At 51.4% G+C, this 18,895-nt stretch overlaps 1 protein-coding gene across 1 annotated transcript in view; it reads right to left on the bottom strand.

Annotated features, from left to right (window-relative positions):
- Window positions 1-17,843, bottom strand: part of LOC134518784 (aryl hydrocarbon receptor-like) — a 29,835-nt gene extending 11,992 nt beyond the window's left edge. The window contains exons 1-2 of the mRNA XM_063341988.1: window positions 17,755-17,843; window positions 13,389-13,576 (exon numbers count right to left, since the gene is read on the bottom strand). Of these exons, the coding sequence (XP_063198058.1) occupies window positions 13,389-13,576; window positions 17,755-17,795 (229 nt within the window). The 5' untranslated portion in view covers window positions 17,796-17,843. The remainder of the gene's footprint in view (window positions 1-13,388; window positions 13,577-17,754) is intronic.
- Window positions 17,844-18,895: the final 1,052 nt, after the last annotated feature.

Raw genomic sequence — 18,895 nt, 5'->3', positions numbered from 1 at the left:
CACGGCCGCACTGTGCTACCCAATGCACGTGGACCCAGCTCAGAGGAAGATGGTACTAGTGGGAGCTGGAGCAGAGACCCTTTACAGAGCCACCTCCAACTTCTCAACACTTCCTCCGAGAGATAATACCCCCTGCTTGGTCCCATTTCTAGGAAACCTCACTTCTATCAAGGTCTGAGGCAGTGATGCAAAGGATAGAGGGGAGGTGATCATTTCTGGACCACCCAACACAGTGAGAAGTCTTCAGGTTAGGGCCTGGTAGAGCTGGAGTTGGCTTCAAGCCGCCCCAGTGCCACAGTATCTGCTTTCCTGTCCTTCAGGGCTGACGAAAGACAGTCGCAAACCTTCCCAAACCACCAAAGCACCCATAATTTTTCTCTCTTCTGCCTTTGGCTGCTCGGAAGCAGATCGGAGAGTTGGTGGCCACAGCACTCCCAATGAGCAGCTCCGGGCTCCCAGCACTCACTGCAATGACCTCCCCGGGCTGACTAACACGCTGCCTCACACTTCCTCACTAGATGCCTTCAAGACAACACCCGTGGGTGCAGCCAACACGAAACCTCCTGCCCTGGTCACAGGATCTCGAGAATCATGGGACACAGAAAGCCGGTTGTTCAGGAACAGGAACGAGGACAGCAGGTCCTGAGGACATCCCCAGTGCAGTACTTCATCTCCTGGGGAATTATCCTTGGAAAAACTCAGTCCAAACAGCTTCCAACGAAAGGGCAATTTTCAAGGCAGGTTTTTTGCCAACTGGATCCAAAGGGAAAAACTCTTCCTAATTTGAGGGAAAGATAGGAAGTAAGGAAAAATCCCAAACCACCCCAGGTCTGACCACACATTTCATTTTCTCCGTTGTAGAAACTCTCACCTCACCGTTGAAAGGTTTTAAAGGTCTGTTTCCCCCCTGCCCCCCCCCGGTAGCACTGAGTTCAAAGCCAAAATAATTCCAAACCTAAAAAAAGTTTCACCAGGAAACTGCTGATATGAGACATTTTGTTTTTCATCAAGCCATCAATATGCAAAAGCATTTTCACTGACAGACCTGCATATTTGTATTAAAAACCAGTCTGAGGACAAAACATTGCTCACATCTATTTACACATGGAGCCTGCGTGACAACAAGCACCCACCCACGCAGGCTTTCAGTAACCAGGCACATGGTTAGCGATAGAGAGCTGAAGGTCTTGCATAAGGTGACACAGAGAAGCCACACAGGTTTAAATAAAAGTGGAGAGGATGCTCTGAGCCTATTAAGCACAATTAGCCTCCATCTCTATTGCTGGTAGAACTGGGCTACTTCAGCCTCCCCCAAACCTTGAGTGCTTCTGGGAGATGCTCAGGCAGCAGTTGCATCTTCCGCCCTTTCCATCCTGCACCCTGACTTGCTGGAGGAAAGCCCAGCTTGTGAGCAACTCCCATGGGACATGTCTTCTCCTCCGTGACAGCTCCCCTGGGGGTCAGCTTAGCCCATGCCACAAATCCGCATTGCTCCCTGCCCCCCACATAAGCTCACATTCCCATTTCTGCAGGGGACCATCCTCTGCATAGGTATTTCCCAAATCAGCAAGAGGTGGATCAGCTGGGCCAGGGGACACAACACCTCTAGGAAAGGTTGAGGTTCAAGGCCAGAAGAGCCATCCCTGTGCTCAGTTTGCTCACCAGTCAAGGAAATGCATGTCCCCAGGAGTTTCAAAAGGCAGGTTTGAGGCAGTCACCATGCAAAAAGTCTCCTCGCACGATTGCCAAGTGATCCCCAAGGAAAAACAACCAAAGCCCATCTGGGCCATGGGTATGGCTTCAATTTGCACATGATGGAGCAGAATAGTTTCAAAATGAAACATCAATTCTCTTCTCAAACTTGAATTCTTTTGAAGGGCTGGCTCCTCTCTAAAGCATTGAAATGAGGCAAGCTGGCAGGGGAATTCAAAGAGAAACAGAGTTCTTCCAAAATAAAGCTCCAAAAGGGCAGAGAGCATTTTGAGAGGATGCATAACCCAAGAGCACATGGTCTCCAGCTCTCTCCCAGCGTCCACCAGCAGCATCTGCAGGGAGAACTGCAAAGACATGAAACACCTATTTGCTCACTTTGTGCTTTCCAGAAAAATTATTCCTTTCAACTCTCCACCTAGCAAGAGGCTTTTAATCTCCCATCAGAGATGCTGCTTTCCCTACTCTCAAACACAGAGCGGTCCGTTTCTGCACAGCTTACCAGAAAATCCCGCAGAACCTATCTCCCATAGGACGCACTATGATGACCTGGCTTGGTGAGAAGGCCTGGAGCACAGACAGAGGCCAGGAAACCCAAAAAGATGCTTTGCCACCAAGCATCACTGCACTAGGGTTGCAAGGTCCTAACTGCCGAGCATGGGATTGTAACTGGTGCTTCTAAATATTGATGGTGTAGAGCAGCTGGTGTTCACATCCAGCCCAGTCCTTACCATCCATAGCCAGAGGCCAAGGAGATGCTGAGGCAAGCGTGTGAGGCAAGACACACGGTGCTCTCTCACCAAAATAATCCAGCAATGTGTGACATGAGTTCCCTTTACTTTCATCATCACTTCAACACCTGCAGCTAAGTCTTGTTCTTGCAGATGGCTTCTCTGCTTCAAGAGACAGCCACCCTGCTGGGGATGGCCAGCACTGGAGTGAGTGAGCATCCAGCAGACAGACTGGGCTGAGGTTGCTCTCAGAGGCTACTGCCATTCCTCAGTGGTCTAGATGATCTGGAGACTTCCTGTGCCCATTTTTCAGGTGGTGACCCTCTTCATGTTCAAACATGTCATGACTGTGTGTCCTCCTCAAACAACAAGTGAGAAACAAAGAGTGCCTGTGGCTCTCCCCCTCCAAACAGGTCTCTGAACTCATCCTCACTCAAATTGCCAAGAACCCCAGGGACTGGGAGCAATCCCAAGAGACGCCTGAGCACATCCAGATAGAGGACTCCAGTCCATATACCCACCAGGGGTACAGAGGCTATTCCCAGTCACTTCTTGACTTGGAAAGGAAAAAAATAAATATCCTTTTAATCAAAGGGCAGCAAAAAACCCACCCCATCTGCAACACAGGTAATCTCATGGGAGGGAGGAATCTCCCCTGAAACATCCTCCATTTACTTGAGACAAGTTATTAGTCTCCGGGGAATTTCACCAGCACATAAACACACATTCACCAGAAACAACTTGCAGAATGATCACCCCATGACAGGCAACGCTGGCTCTGTCTCCCAATGACTTGGGATGGTGGCTTGGAGCCTTGCTCCCCTCCCACTGGCTCCCTGACCCAGCTGGGTGAAGGTGATGCAGAGAACATCTCCAGGATGTGCTGCAACTCTGGAGTGGAGCTTGCGGCAAGGTCAAGCTGGAGCCGGCACTACCAGGAGCCGGGAGGACTCACAGCCAGGGTTCTCTATCCCAGGAGAGCAGGCTACCTGATAGAGAGATGCCATCCCCTGAAACCCACTGAGAGCCCTGGGTCCCTCAGCCTGCTGAAATCATGTCTCCAAGGGGCTGATGGCGAAGATGCACTGAAAATAACTGATGGCAGGAAGAACAGAAGAGCCCTGTCTCCTATAAGGCAGGAAAAAGCAGGTGACAAGCCATATTAAAAGCTAATTCACCCCCTGTTTAAGATATTCATTGTAATGGACCCTTACACATTGAGACTCACTTCCACATGAAGCAGCTGAGACCACGAAGTTAGTAGGATTAAAAGAAATAGGTCCAATGTGTATACAAGCTGCAATACATCCACAGTAAAAGAAATAACTTTAGATACAAGGATGATACACATTTGCTGTTTGTGACTAGTTTTTTCAGACTCTTGCTATGCATCTTTGAGAATTAACAGGAATTAATGCACGATTAAAAAGACCACGACAAAAGTGGTTTCTGGACAAATTCCAGTCATTTGCTGAAGCAATTTGGTGGCCGTTTGTATTTTCAAAGTGCTGGGGTAAACTTTACACACCAATAGGCTCTAAGACAGGAGGGAAAAATCCATCTCTGTCCTGAACCCCTACACCAGCCAGAGCACTGGAGAAGGCTTTCCGCTGCTGGTGTGATCCCCACAGACTGGAAAGCTTTCATTCAAAAGGAAGCCAGGGCAGACGTCAGCCAGGATCAGTAACGTTTTCAGCATTAATGAATCAGGATGTGTCCTGTTCACCCCCAAGAGCATCCCTGAGGGTTAGCTTTCTTGCCTCTGCAGGGAGGTTTTTAGGCCCTGCAACGTGGAGGAAAGACCTCAAGCACAAGAAAGGGTTGCAAAGCAATCTAATCTCTTCACTCTTTGTTCATCACATTCACAAAGGAAAACACAGCAAAGTAGCCATGGAGGCTAACACGTCCCTTGCCTCTGGCATAGTTTTGTCACTGAAAAAAAAATGTTACTGGTAAAAAAAAAAACCTGGAGTCAGTTCTGCTCTCATGGACAGAGTTACACTAGTGGGAGATGACAGAACTCACCCATGGCAAGCATTTCTCTTTGAACAGACTCCAGAGATGCCTGGCATCCGGGAACTAGGAACTCCCAGCTCTTCCAGCAACACCAAGCCATGCACATCGTTTTCCTCTTGGACCCAATCCCAAACTCCATCAAATTAGCACCAACCTTTGCCTCAGCCGTTTAAGAAAGGCACCGTGCCAGGCAGAGCAGGCTCATATACCATCCAAGTAAAACAGGCAAATGCCAAAACCACAGATTATAAACCTATTAGAAAAAGTCACCCAGCATTTTTCCAAGGAGCACAGAAATGCCCTGGGGAGTGCTGGCAGCCCTGAAGCCCATGCCAACCCCTCCAACCTGCCGCTGCTGCAAATGCTCCCGCACAGTCCTGCAGGATCTTGCCTGAGGAGGGATTTAAGCTTGACTCCCTCCACTGCATCAGTTACTTCAGGTCCAGACACCTGCAGCTCTGGCCCACAGTAACAGCAAACAACAAGATGATGGATAAAAAAAAAAAGCTAATCTAATGCTGACTGCAGCGAGATTAGCCAGGGAAACCTGCTGTCAGCTGCCCCGCAGCAGAGCACTGCAGAGTCGCACAGCAGCAGAGGTGGGAAGGGAACTGGTGAGATCTCCCAGTCCAGCTCCCTGCTCGAGCAGGGTCAGCCAGAGCAGGTCTCTCAGGACCATGAGCAGTCCCTGGCACAGATGGCAGATGGAGATCTTGGATCTAACCTTCCTAACTGCACTAGTGCAGGGACAGCAAATGTCTGAGACTGCTGGTGGGAAGCACAGACCTAGGAGGATTCATCCTACACTCCTCCATGGGCAGGTGAATGCAGACCCATCAGGACTCCAGTTGCTGGTGGCGGCAGGACCGTGCCACTGAGGACATCCTTGTGGGATCCATCTCTGCACTGGGACCTACCAAAGCTCAAACGCTTGCATGCAAACAGGTTTAGGCCCTGCTGTGGAGCTAAGAGGCTGTCATCATGGCTGAAAGGTGGCTGCCAGGACCACTTGGACCTGTGCTCTTGATGAGCTCTTGCTCAGCACAGGCCAAGCAGAAGATGCCACCATGGCTGTCTGGAGAGCCCTAGGTGCCCAGTGGAAAGGCTGCATCATACAAGACCTTCCCCAGGTTCATGCTAAATACATTGCAACCATATGGTTGCAATATGGGCGCAGTACAAAAACACGTCCACATATATAAATGTCAGCTGCAACACTGATGACTCCTCACAGCCTGTGACCTGCCACCTCTAGAGCACCAGCATGAAGAACAGCCCCTGAAGCTGGTCCCACCTGGGCAGCTCCTACCTGCAGCCATAACCACTTCTCTCCACCAAGCGAAAATACCCAATAACCTTGTAGGCATACCTCTAGGTCTCCAGCTGTGCTCGCAAAGTACCAAGCAATGCCTGCAAAGAAGACTGGCTTGCCATGTGCCAGCTGGGTCACAGCCCCTGCAGAACACTCTCCTGGTGAGGTGGAGGTTTGGCAGGAGATGAAACAGAACAAGGACACATGTGTGGACCACACATTCTCAAAAAAAAAAAAACCACACTTGGAAAATGGCATCTCCTGCCTCAGGCTGACACTGGGCTGCGTGTGGGCCAGTGAGTTACAGGGAGGTACCCCACTATTTGCCATTTGTTATGAGCTGGTAGTCATCTCAAGCTTTGCCAACCTCCAAAACCCTCTTGTACATGAGGGGCTTTTCCACTGGTTGTCTCTATTGCAAACCTCACCACCTGGGTGACCTTCATCTAGGAAGTGGGCATGGCAGCATGTGCCCTAAGCACGTGCTGTCCACCTTGCAGAGCATTTTAAGCCCCATTTTCTTGCTCCGCTCATCCTTGACAGAGCCACATCCGTAACCCCCAGCATCTGCTTCTTTTGTTACACAAACCCTAGGAAATGAACCCCAGCACAGATCTCCAGCTAGCTGGAGGTTTTCCAAGCCACTCAGCACTAAACAAATCCATCCAAGCTTTCATGAGATCTCACACCATACAGAGCCTAGAGCATCATGGCTGCCAGCAGCACTGTGAACACAGAGGCAAGCTTTTCTCCTTAGGCACTCAGTCTCAAAGAGACAGGGATCAGCAAAGTCACTCCAGATTTACCTGTGAGACCATCAGACATAAGTCCCTCTAGCAACCTCTGCAAATCGGTTCGCAGACCAAAGCTCAGTGCTGGTCTGGCAGTGGGGTTCAGCCATTGTTTTATAAGTGACAAAACCTTTAAGTGCCTTTAAAGCAGGTTTTGACAGCACCAGAGTCGTCATTGCCATCTACCAGTACTCAAAGGCTGGATCTGATGATCAAAGCTTGGAAGAGACCAAGCCCTGAAACTCCACTTTGCCATGTTTTATCCATATAAGTCTTAGGCAAGATTTAAACTTTCCTGATGCTCAAAACCAGCTCTGACCCAGGGAACATAGAGGTGCTTCATCTAGTTCAGGAGAAGAGTGAACACATGGCTGCTCAACTACTGCAGGTCCCTATCTGAGGTATGGCCAACCACACAGGGCAAGCTGTTCCCCCAGTGGTGCATCAGCCACAAGCTGGTGACAAGTTCATGCTGCAAAGCAAAAGGGAAATCTGGACTTCTGGGTCTATTCCTCCTCCTGACTATGGGGAAGAGTCAGACCCAGGGGACATAGTCACCACTGTCCTGCTGGCACACTGCATGCATCACCCGAGGGCCACCATGGCTTGAGATACACACCTTCCATACGCCAAGCCTGAGACAGTGCTGCCTTCAGCTTCATCAGCAGTGGTTTCTGATACCGCCATGCTACTCCTAGGAGAGTGGTGCAACAAATCCTGCTGGCTTTCCTACTGTAGAACAGTTTGGCTAAAAAATGATGAGATTTTAGCAACTGATCTCAAAATCCAGTTCCACCCGACCCCAGGGGAAGGAGCGGTTCAGGAGCTGACAAGCACAGCCAATCCACATGATTTCCCTGAACACCCAATGCCAAACTTGCATGCCAAATTTCCATTTATTTTTTTAATTTGCACAGGGAATACTATGATACCGGGCAGAAGAGAGCCGTTTATCACCCACAGCACTTGCACCAGGGGACAGACAAGTTACAGCAGATGCGTGTATGCCCCAAACGAGCCCATGCAGGCATGGAGCTTCAAGAGCTTTCCTCCCAATGCCTGAAGCTTGTCATTTCCAGAAAACTGCAAGTTTTTCTGGTTTCTCATTAAAAGTAAAGCAGATTTAAATATGATCCAGTGAGTCACTGCCCTGCAACAACCCCGCAAAATGAGAGCCATGCTCGGTCTGAGGGGCAAACCGATGGAAACACCAGGAATTGGTCATTTTTTCCACGAAGAGTAGTCAACCCCCAAAATAGCACGTGATCAGAAAAGCTGTACAGCTTGTCAGAAAACACTGACCATCCTTGCTGAGCTTTCAGTCCATCCACAGAAGTTGATACCATTTCTGTCCTGCTTAGAGGAGGTCTTACAAAACATTTCTGAACCAGATCCTTCTCCACCAGTTGCTGCTTCTTTGTGGCATCTGTGTGGCAGATTTATATTGACCTGGGCCAGCATCACAAACGTCGCATGCATTTTTGTGAGCCTGATGGTTACTGCAGCCCTGTCTGCTGGTGTCAGAGGTGAGGGCTCCAGGAAAACCTGAAATTCCTGGGATATTATCAGCAAAACCTCCATGCTGGACCTACACAGGTCTCTGAAGCTGTCCAGGGAAGGCCATGTGCTGGTTTTCTTGCTCCAGGTGGCCAGGCAGCAGATCAGAATGGGATAACATGGCAGCTCCAACCAAGGGCTGCAGTTGGACAAGCTCACCCTACCTGCAAACCTAGTATGGCCAAACCAAACTTCTGGACACCAGCGCAAAGCCTGGCCAGCTCACATGACAGTGAAGTTTCCCCAATGCCTCGAGCAGGTGTTGAATGGTCTTCAGGACAGTGTAGTCCTCTCTATCTGGAGAGGAAGGTATGTGGACCCTTCCACAACCCCCAAGAAACCAGCTGAAGACCTGTCACCTCTACTGGTCTTCCTGAGATAGTTTCCAAACCAGCAAAAGTTGTATCAGGGGCAGCAGGAGGAAATACCAGTGATGCAGACGCATCAGGGAGGACCAGAGGATTGTTCAGAAGAAGCATTGTCCATCTCACCTCCTACCAGTCTCTCCCCAGCCATTTGAAATAACAATAACAATAATAATAATAATAGCCAAGAAATCCACCACCAGCAACAAAAAGCCAAACCCAGTTTGGTTTGTCTCGACTCCCAGAAGCACCACCAGGCATCAGGCTGTATGGGAGGCAAAGCAGGGAGGGAGAGCTAGCAGAAGGACACCAAATGGTGGGCAGCAGTTAATTCCTCCTGTGTTTTGCAACAATCAGTCTACCTCCTGCCCCGAAGACTTGAATATCTGCTCCAAAGACACAAAGCCAAGATGAGGCAGAGCCTTGTATGTGCTTTTTGGCACACGACACATTTCTTGCAAGAACCATCTCTAGCAGTACATGGGACGTTTACTTTTAACCTGTGACACGGGCCAGGCCAACATATGCCCAGGGTCACCCACCAGCATCCTCCTCCCTGCTGGACTGGTTATAACCACACAGACTCTATTAATGCTTTGCCTAGGAGAAAGGGCAAGTGCCCAGAACTCAATGGAAATGCTTGAAAAGAGGAACTCTATCAATATGGCACCGATTAAAGCTGCCTGGAGATGAGGCAATGGGCTTGGGCTGCCGACAGAGAGATGTTGAGGCAGCAGAGGACAGGGACGCTTGCCAGGCAATGCCACACACTCATGCTGCAGGAGAGGAGCCTGCATGAAGCAGAAAGCAGACGAGGAAGGTCATCCTCCCCCTCTGCTCAGCCCTGGTGAGGCCGTATCTGGAGTTCTGGGTCCAGTTCTAGGCTCCCCAGTTCAAGAGGGGAACTTGGGTTCAAGACAGGGAACTGCTGGAGAGGGGACAGCAAAGGGCTACCAAGATGATTAGGGGACTGGAACATCTCTCTTATGAAGAAAGGCTGAGGGATTTGGGTCTTTTCAGTCTGGAAAAAAGACAGCTGAGGGGGGGATCTTATCAACACTTATAAATACTGAAAGGGTGGGTGTCAGGAGGATGGGGCCAGGCTCTTTTCAGTGGTGCCCAGTGACAGGACAAGAGATAACAGGCACAAACCTGAACATAGGAAGTTCCACCTAAACATAAGAAGGAACTTCTTTACTCTGAGGGTGGCAGAGCCCTGGCACAGGCTGCCCAGGGAGGTGGTGTGTCCCTCTCCGGAGACATTCCAAACCCGCCTGGACGCGTTCCTGCATCACCTGCTCTGGGTGACCCTGCTCTGGCAGGGGGTTGGACCAGATGATCTCCAGAGGTCCCTTCCAACCCCTGCCATTCTGTGTGATTCTGTGCCAGCAAAACTGAACCAGAAAGCACAGCACAAGGGCTTTCATCATCTCCCCCTGCAATGCCTGACATGATATACCATGAACAGGCTGCCATGACTTGCAGACGACAGGGGTCTTCATCAGGCAGGGCTTGAACTGAGGTAAACTTTGATGAATCGGTGGGATGATCTGAAGTCAAACAAGATGAACTTCAGGGCAGACACAGGCACAGCAAGGGGGGGCTGGAAATCAAAGGCGCAGCGGCTAAATGGGAGTAATTGGCCTGGTAGAACAGGTCTCCAAGAAGTGGACGAGGCTGCCACTGAACATGAATCCATGCAATGATGATTGCTTTTCTGAAGCAGCTCTCGTGCTGGGAAGCACATGGTGAGCGCATCCAGCAGGAACTGCTCCTGCTCAGAGGCAGGAGTCCCAGCTGGAGAGCTTGGCACAGGGGTCACCTCCTGGGGACTGGCATCCCCAGCTGGAGAGGGCCCCAGGAGAGCCCCCGAGGGACAGGTTACAAACCTGGCATGGGGCAAAAGCTAAGGGAGCCAAGTTTATTTTGTCTGGAGGGGGGGAAGATGTGATAGGAGCCTTTAAGTATAGAAAGATGCTTATGGCTTGCTGTTCTGCACATGCTCTACCTTCTCTATCATCCATTCCATCAAGCCCAAGGCACTGGAGATGAAACGCAGGCTTGTCTGGATGTCCTGACCCTGCTCCATGCCATGCCAGGCACACACACCAGTCCGTGCCTCCCCCAGCTGCCGGAGTCACCCCAGCCCTCCAGCACTGCTCCGTGGCATTTCAGCAACTGCTTTTAGAAGTGGGTTATGAAAGCAATCCTTGGCAGCCTTTCAGGCTTTATTTGCACTGTAGCCAGCAGTTCATGTGCTGCCGGCAGGCAGGGGAGCACAGTGACTCACAGGCATGGTGACTAACCCCCCAGCCAGGCTCTGCACCCATATTTTCCCTCTTAACTGCTGCATCAACCCACATACATGCTGGGCGCTGCAGAGTCCAACCCCACCGGCAAGCAGGGGCTGATCACTGCCTTTTCTTGAACGTCAGTGGAGAAAGCGATGTGGGTTAATGCTATGCTAGCACCGGCTTGGATGGAAGGACCTGTTGCATCCTCAGATCATCGCATCTTGCTGTCATGGCATTATGCTGCTTACCCAGCTACCCACCCTGCATCTCACGGATAGGCAGGGAGAGAATCCTGTTTCCCAGGTTTGCTGCCCAAAAAGCAGACAATGGAGGAAGAGGCACTCAGCAAGCCTTGCTCTTAGTCCAACCTTGCCTTTAGGAGCCCAACAGCATACAAAGTGCATCCAATGCTATGCATGCAGCAATCACCCCCTCTCCTGTGCAAAGGCAGCCAGCACAAGACATTTCCCCTCCACAACAAGGCGCCCCTTCGCACCCCCATCATGTCCTTTGGGGTCCTGCTCCCAGGAAGGACCTCCTGGGTCACAGCCCTTCTGACCCAGCCACAGTCAGCTAGTACAAGCACAGGCTCAGCAAACCCTTCAGCAGCACTTAGAAAGATGTGCCAGAGGTGCTTGGGGAACAGCTAACACCACAAGAGAGGTCAGGCCAGCACCTGGGGTCAAGCAGTTGGCATCTCCTGGGCAAGGACGAGGGACTCTCACAGTCACAGCCACACTTGGTGGCCTGCCAGCCACCCTCAAATCCTTTGCAGAGGTAGCACAGTGATGTGATGCTCCAGCACTGCCCCGTGGATGGGAGTCAGAGGAACAGGAGGGAGCTGCTCTGTTTCCCACCCAAGAAACCAGCTCTGCTGGAGAGATCCCACCATTGCAGCACCATGTGTGAACTATAGCTTCAGGAGTAAGAGCTGAACTGTCCACAACTCCTGGGCTTGGGGAGAGGTTCCTCAGCAGGGTATGGTGCGAGCACATCAGTACAAAATTTCTGAGGGCAGCCAGCAGGTCTGTGCACCCAGTGTAGCTCAGCTGGCCTCTTCTTTGCAGTATTTTTAATGCTCATAAAGGCTCATGGATGATGTGTGGTGTGTACAAGGGATCCTTACTGCCCAAAGTCAAGGTCTGCAGAAAAACTCTGGAACCCCCAGCACGAGTATTTTCACCAGCAGTAACTATCTCAGATATACTGACTGCTGGAAAGCCAGAGGGCAATCGCTGCTGTGACCTGTGAGCAGGAGGAAGGGAGCTACATGCACATCAGGGAGAAATACATTAGAAAGACCCTGTTGCCAAGAGCAGAAGCGAAATAGCAGCAACGTCCAGCCACAGTTGCTCTCCTGCTATGGTTACTGCCCTGTACCGGGGTCTCCACAGTGGCAGGGCTGTGGAGGGGCAAACGCAAGGAGATTGGCTTTCCAGGCGCATCAGCTCAACCCTCCATCCCACAAATACAAACCGGGGTCTCTGGGTATGAGGCATCACCCTCAGTCTCCTGGGAACGCTCATTAGAGAAGTATAATAGACCCACCACAGCTGAGCCCAGCAGGGCCAGGGTGGCAAGCACAGCAGTAAACCACCAATGTATGAGACACCCCTCCATAAACACACCCCCTTCCCCCTCCCCCAAGGAAGAAAGGGGAGAAAAATAAGCTAACAAGATGCCAAACCAAACAAGGGCCTTGGGAACAGCCTTGTTTCGCTTGCCAACCTCAACAAGCAGAGCAGCCCCGTGCAACATTTCCTACCCCACCTGCCCAGTAGAGACAGCAGCCCACAGATTGCAGGGATTTTTGATTTAATTTAATTATAAACTGCAGTTCAGTTACATGAGGGAAATGTTGCTGTTCAGCAAGACACACTGTTTTATCTATTGGCCCCTTCACCACAGACTGGTGGGAACGGGACACCAGAGGGTTTTGGGACATAAAGGAGGGGTAGTACGGTTGCTAATGAGAAGTAGATGGTGAAACTTTGCAGGAGGTCTCAGCTGCTAGGCAGGCACCCAAGCTGCTCCCCCTCAACCCAAGGTGCTGTTTCTCTGCCAGAGAACCCCCACAAAAGAAACGGGGCCAGGCTCCTCTACTCCCAACACTCCCACAACCTCTCCTGAATCACTTGCCTGCCTGCTGTCCGCCTCTGTGACCCAAGTTTCCAAAACCCAGCCAGGTGGTTTCACTTTCCTAAGGGTGTTGCTTTTCTGAGACACCAACCACCCATAACTGACTGAGGAGTATTAGATTTGGGTGTGCAGCATCCCCCTTCCAGAGAGGACATGGATTAAAAATTGGTGTCATTGCAGGAAGAGGCCTGAGGAGTAGATATCCCTTGAAAACAGCATCTCTCAGCAGCTATTGCCAACTCCGCCACATTTCTGGAGATATGGCTCTTTCTTGCCCAGTTTTCCAGTACCTCAGCTAAAGATCTGAGGCTTTAACAAGGGTCTAATACCACAACTCATCACCATCCTGTCTTCAGGACACAGAACTCTCTATCCCAAGGCAAACGTGGCTCCGGGGGTGGGAAGCGAGCTGTGCAGTGGGGATTGACCCCAGGAACTTTTTCACCCCTCACAATACCAACACCAACACTCACCCGCCAAGTAGCTCTTCAGCTTCATGTATCCAACAGCCAGTCGGAGAACAGAGAGTTTATCAAGCCTGATGCGTACATCTTCAGGGAAAGGTAGCAAGCCAGTCAGCTTGTTCAGCTCCTGGTTGAGTCTGTCTCTATGCCGCTTGGAGGGGTTGGACTTCACACCCTCAGGGGGTGGCGGTTTGGGGCTGGAAGAGGCAAAAGAGAGTTTAATCAAACTGTCCTGTCCATCAGGCTCTTTCCAAACCCAGTGTTGACTTTAGTGCAGCCACAACAGCAGTAAAACATCAGGTGGCCAAGGTAAGCCCATGCGGCAGCAAGAGCAAGCTCCAGCAAGCCCACATGGAGGAGACATGGTTATCCCAGCTGGCCTCCTTACGCAGACTCAGGCCTGATGTTCTCCAGCTGAAGTGTGGGGCCCCTTAATGTGCAGCCTGGCTGAGAGAGCTCAGCTGGATACTACAGCCTTGCTCTCATCCTTGCTTCCACCACCAAACGCTGGCAGGGAAAGGGACAGCGAGGGCAGAGACCTACAAGCCATCAGAACATCTCTTGGAGGTCTGGTTACTTTTCCACCCACACTCTGCTTTGCATACCCTTCCCCTCTTCTTCCTCATCCCATACCCTTCCTACGCAGCAGGTCTCTTCCTGGCCATGCTCCATGTGAGGTCCTCACCCATGGCAAGCACTACCTTGAGTTGCTCAGAGGATTCAGATAGCTGTTCTACTTGCTCAGGACCTTGGCAATGAGCACACTAACTAACAGCAAGAATGGAAAGTGGGAAGGTCCAAAACCATTTGTTTATTTGAATTTATTTCAGTTAGCTTCTGAGTTTCCTCTGACTGCTCAGAGCCTGAATCCATTGCTTTGCTTAGTAATATTACAAAAAGAAAACACACATGAAAGCCAATGACAGCACTTGGACAAAGAGACACTACATAGGTTGGTTTAGGAAACAGCACTTAGAAAACAGTAGATTTTAAAAATTTGTTTTCTTCTGATTTCTGATCCTTTCCGACAGGCATTTCCAACAAAAAACAATATCTGACACCAAACTTGGGCTCTGAGACCAACTCTCAGTCTGCAGGAGGAGTAGGGGCCACAAGAGCAGCTCTGGTCTGTCTTAAGCTCACATGGGGACCTGTCTCCATCAGCTGCAGTTACCACACAAGCTGCAACTGAAGTCACAGCCACAGCAGTAAGAGGTTAGTTAATGACTTCAAGTCTTGGATGTCACCTTGTCTCCTTTGATTTCTAATGCCAGTTTGAATTCTGCCTTGAAAAAAACCCCTCCAGGCCCCCACTCTGTATTTTAGATTGCATCCCCCAACATGTGACCCATACTGTTTTGATGTAATTTGTCTAACCATAAACTCCCTCTCTGCAGGCATCCTTGCTTCATAAAGCCCCTTCGGGTAACAGGATCTGCCAGTGCTTAGCAGCAATTTAAGCTCTCCCCTCTATTACCACTCTCAAATCTCATCTGGCAGGACTGCTCACGTGTGTGACAAGGGAGGAAATGAGCATTAAACGAAATGCAGCGAGACACTTGTTGACTTGTCATTGCAGAGAGCTACCAAAGGGGCTTCCCAGCACAGATGGAAAATTGGAGCATTTCTCTGTAGAAGTTCATAGAATCATGAAGTTCAATCAAGAAGTTCAATCATGCTGTTTTGTAACATAAACATGAGGAGGGATGTACCCTGCTTCTCAGAGAGGTCGGGTACAACTCATCACCAAACTTATCCATACAGGCGGGGCAAGGCACACTGGCACTGATGCTTTTATGTACTCCATTAGCCAGCGGCTTAAACACTTTTGAAATCACAGTCACTCATCAGGAAGGAAAAAAATTACTCTGTGTCTGATTAAAAAAAAAAAAGATAGGTGAAGAAAATTATCCTGAGTTTCCTCAGATACCCTTTTAAGAAAAAGTCTTCTGCCCACTCACTACACAAATCTAGCCCACAAACAGCCAGAAAGAGGAGAAAAAGAGACTGGAGATGAGCAAGAAGCGCTGCTCTATATGGGAGCAGGTAAAACACAGAGGTGTAAAAGGATCTCTTGGATAGTCTGGCCAAGCACTGACGATGCTCTGGCTGGGACACGTGGAGTGACACAGCCAGCAGCGAAGCACCAGAAGGCTAAAGGAGCACACTCCAGCATCTCTGTCCCTGTATGTCCCCAGCTGCAGCACACAGGGTGCTTCATGGCCACCCTTGAGAGGAGGGACGAGGAAGAGTAAATTGGCTCTGGTGATGCCAGGCAGCTCTTTTGGCAGCCCATTTCCATGGGCAAATGCCGCACCCTGTGCCCAGGAGCTCCCAGGGCCAGAGGCTCCAGCTGTAGGGATACCACAGGGAAATAGCTTCCCGGTGCTCACCACCGACAAATCTGTTCACTCTCTACCAGGCAGTTATGAATCTCCCAGGAGAGGAGCCAGGAAAACTGCCAGCCCCCATCACACACACACTTACCAAAGGAAAGGCATTGGCTTCAGCACAACCACATCATCGGCCACAGAGAATCTGCAGAGGCCAGAACTGCAGGTAACACTTCCCCGCCACCCCACCCTCAGAAACAGTGAGGCTTGGTCTAGATGTTTAAAAGCTGTTTAAATTCCCTGCCCTGAGGGCTGTTTCCCTCCATGCTGCAGGGCAAAAGCTCTGGCATCTCTGCCAGCCCCGGGCACCAAGAGAGGCTGTCCCAGGGAGAGCTGCCACCTGAACATAAACCCTGGCGTTCAACAAAGCAGCTCAAGACCCACGCGACAGGCAAGGAAAAGGCAATTTACAGAGGCCTGAGCCCCCATGCTGATTGCAGGAGCCCTAAGCGTAGCAGTCTTAAGAAACAGATACAGTGCAAGGCTCAGCGCAGCCGTGCCACAAAGTTCACAAAGAAGCCACTGAGAAAAGCTGCTGATCCTGGTGTGGACGAGACAGAGCAGAGCAGCAGGGAGAGCTCTGCTCCGAGCGGGGCAAAGGCTGTGCTGCTGCTGCAGTGGCGTTTTTCCCCAGCTGCCCTTTGAACAAGGATCCCAGCAGGAAGTTCACCACTTTTGCAAGCTGGCAAATACTAAGGGTTATTACCTATTAACAACAGCTGAGGCTGCCTGGGCTGACATACTGTCTCCTAATTTTTATTATTTTTATTTTTTTTAATAAGTAAAAAGCCCTGAGCAAACTGCAGAGGGACTAGAGAACTCCTAACCCTATCCTGCTCTCCCCACCTATCTGGCTGCGCATCCCACAGCTCCCAACTGGACCCTGCTGCAAGACCTGCCCAGTCAAAGAAGAAAATAATCTCTCCTGATTCCCTGCAGTACCAGGGATCAAAGTCTCCTCTGCTACAAAAAACCCACCTTCTCCCACACCCTGAGCCACACAAATCCAGCTGAAACCTTCAGTCTGGCCACACCACCCCCACCATGGGGCTGGAATTACCACTCAAGGGTGAGCAGGAGAAAGGTTTGAGGCAGGGCAACTATGCTTGGCATCTTCGCACTTCTTTAAGACTCCCTAATGAACACCCAAGACAGGCTCTGGCTCACCTTCTCACTATAGATCCACAACGTTGGTGCTCCCTTCTTCATCCCAGGCTTGGGCTCAGCTTAGCATCTCACCATACGTTTATAACATTGAAGTTCCCTCCTCCATCCCAGGTTTAGTCTCAGCTCATCTGTCTCCCCTGAGTGACTCCCAAAAATATATATATACCTTTATTTCCTATACACCTGGTAACCTGAGGTCAACAGGCTGATGTGACTTCAGAGCAGGTATGGGGGGAGGCATGGGGGTCCCAAAGTCAGGAAACTCCAGCGACACATTGTGGAAGCATTATGAAACAGCTATTGAGCATCATGTTAATTAATTATTGAGGAATAGGGGATCTTTCGGTAAATAACAATTGCTGTACATTTGATTTGTGCAGGGACTGAAGCATAGGCCAGCCCGCAACTCAAACAAGAGGACAGCTGAGCATCTCAAACTCCCCAACCAGCTTCCTCACAGGAACACTGGGGATGCAGGACAATCATAAGTGGGATTTTTATTTTTCCTCCAGCATGCCAGAGCCTACGAAGCATTAGCTCCAATTAACCCTAATTAAAACAGAGCCGCCCGAGCATACGTCTCCCTACCTCTTTTGCTTCTTCAATGCCCTCATCAGAGCAGCTTAATGCGGCTTCCCATAACCAGTTTGGCTCTCACAGACTGGTTTTCTGTCCCCCCCGCCCCGACCCACACACCTGCCTCAGCTTCCTCCACCTCCCCACCGGCTGCAAAGCTGCCGCCCCCGGCTGTTACCGGAGGAAACACCCTCCCCGGAGCACGCCCGACACCCACCCCCTTCCCCCGCTGCACCCACCTCTTCGGCACCGGCTTCTTCCTCTTCCTCCCGGCGTACATCCCGCCGGCAGCGCCGAGCACCGGGCGGGCGCGGAGCGGGCGGCGGGCGCTGGGGCAGCAGGCGGGCGCGCCCGGGGGCGGGGTTTCAGGAGGAGGGCGGCGGGGCGGCCCCCGGCCCCTTCCCCGCCCCCCCCGGGCACCTCGGACCGGCCCCCGGCGACGCACCGGCCGGGGAATGGTGGAGCCGAGCCCCCGGTCCCAGGGTCAGCGTGTGCGCAGGGGACAGCCGGCACCGTGCCCGGAGGGTCACCGTCCCCGTGGGCAGGGACCACCGTGCCCAGAGGGTCACCGCCCCCAGGGAGCCACCAAATCCTAGGAAACACCGTGCCCACGGGCCACCCTGCCCAGAGAGCTGCTGTGCCCCTGGGCCACCGTGCCCAAAGGGACGCTGTGCCCGGGGAGGCCACTGTGCCCCAAATGTCACTGTGCTCACAGCTCACTATGCTTACGGGCCACGGTGCTCGTTAGCCACCATGTGCAGGGGGGCACCAAGTCCTGGGATCCACCATGTCTACGGGGCACCAAGTCCTGGGATCCACCATGTCTACAGGCCACCTCTTTTTTCTGCCAAAGATGACCATTTCCAGTGCAGTTTCCATGCTCCCCTCCTGCTGCACTGCCTGCAGGATAACGTTCACCCGCTGGCTCATGTTGGTGGTCTCCATACATCATGTCCCTTCTGCAGCACACCTGCCAGCCCCAGCACCTCCCAGAGCACCCAGGCCCATGTAGCCCCGGAGATGTAGTCCTACCTGACACCTGCAGCCAGAGAGGCCAGGCGGAACTGGAGGCACCTGAACTACTCTGTTTCAACATTGAGATGTTTTGCCATGCAGTCACCATGAAAAACGAAAAACTGAGCAGGAAGACGTAGCAAACTCCTTCATTGTCCCGCTGCACGGAACAAAGCTCCCCTTTTTTCCTGCGTAGGTAGCCCTGTGTGCCATGACTATGGGGCTTTGCAAGATAAGCCTCCCCACCTCCCAGAGTCTGATCTCCATGCTTGTCCCCATCCAGGAACAGCCAGCCTCTTGCATTTCCTTGTTTTTGCTCTTACACTCAAGAGCCACCTTTAGCTCTGTCTGTGAAAACAGGGGCGG

Source organism: Chroicocephalus ridibundus, chromosome 7, assembly GCF_963924245.1.
Source record: "Chroicocephalus ridibundus chromosome 7, bChrRid1.1, whole genome shotgun sequence".
Classification (NCBI taxonomy): domain Eukaryota; kingdom Metazoa; phylum Chordata; class Aves; order Charadriiformes; family Laridae; genus Chroicocephalus; species Chroicocephalus ridibundus.
Note: the sequence above shows the minus strand (reverse complement) of the source record. Positions and strands in the feature narration are given on the sequence as shown.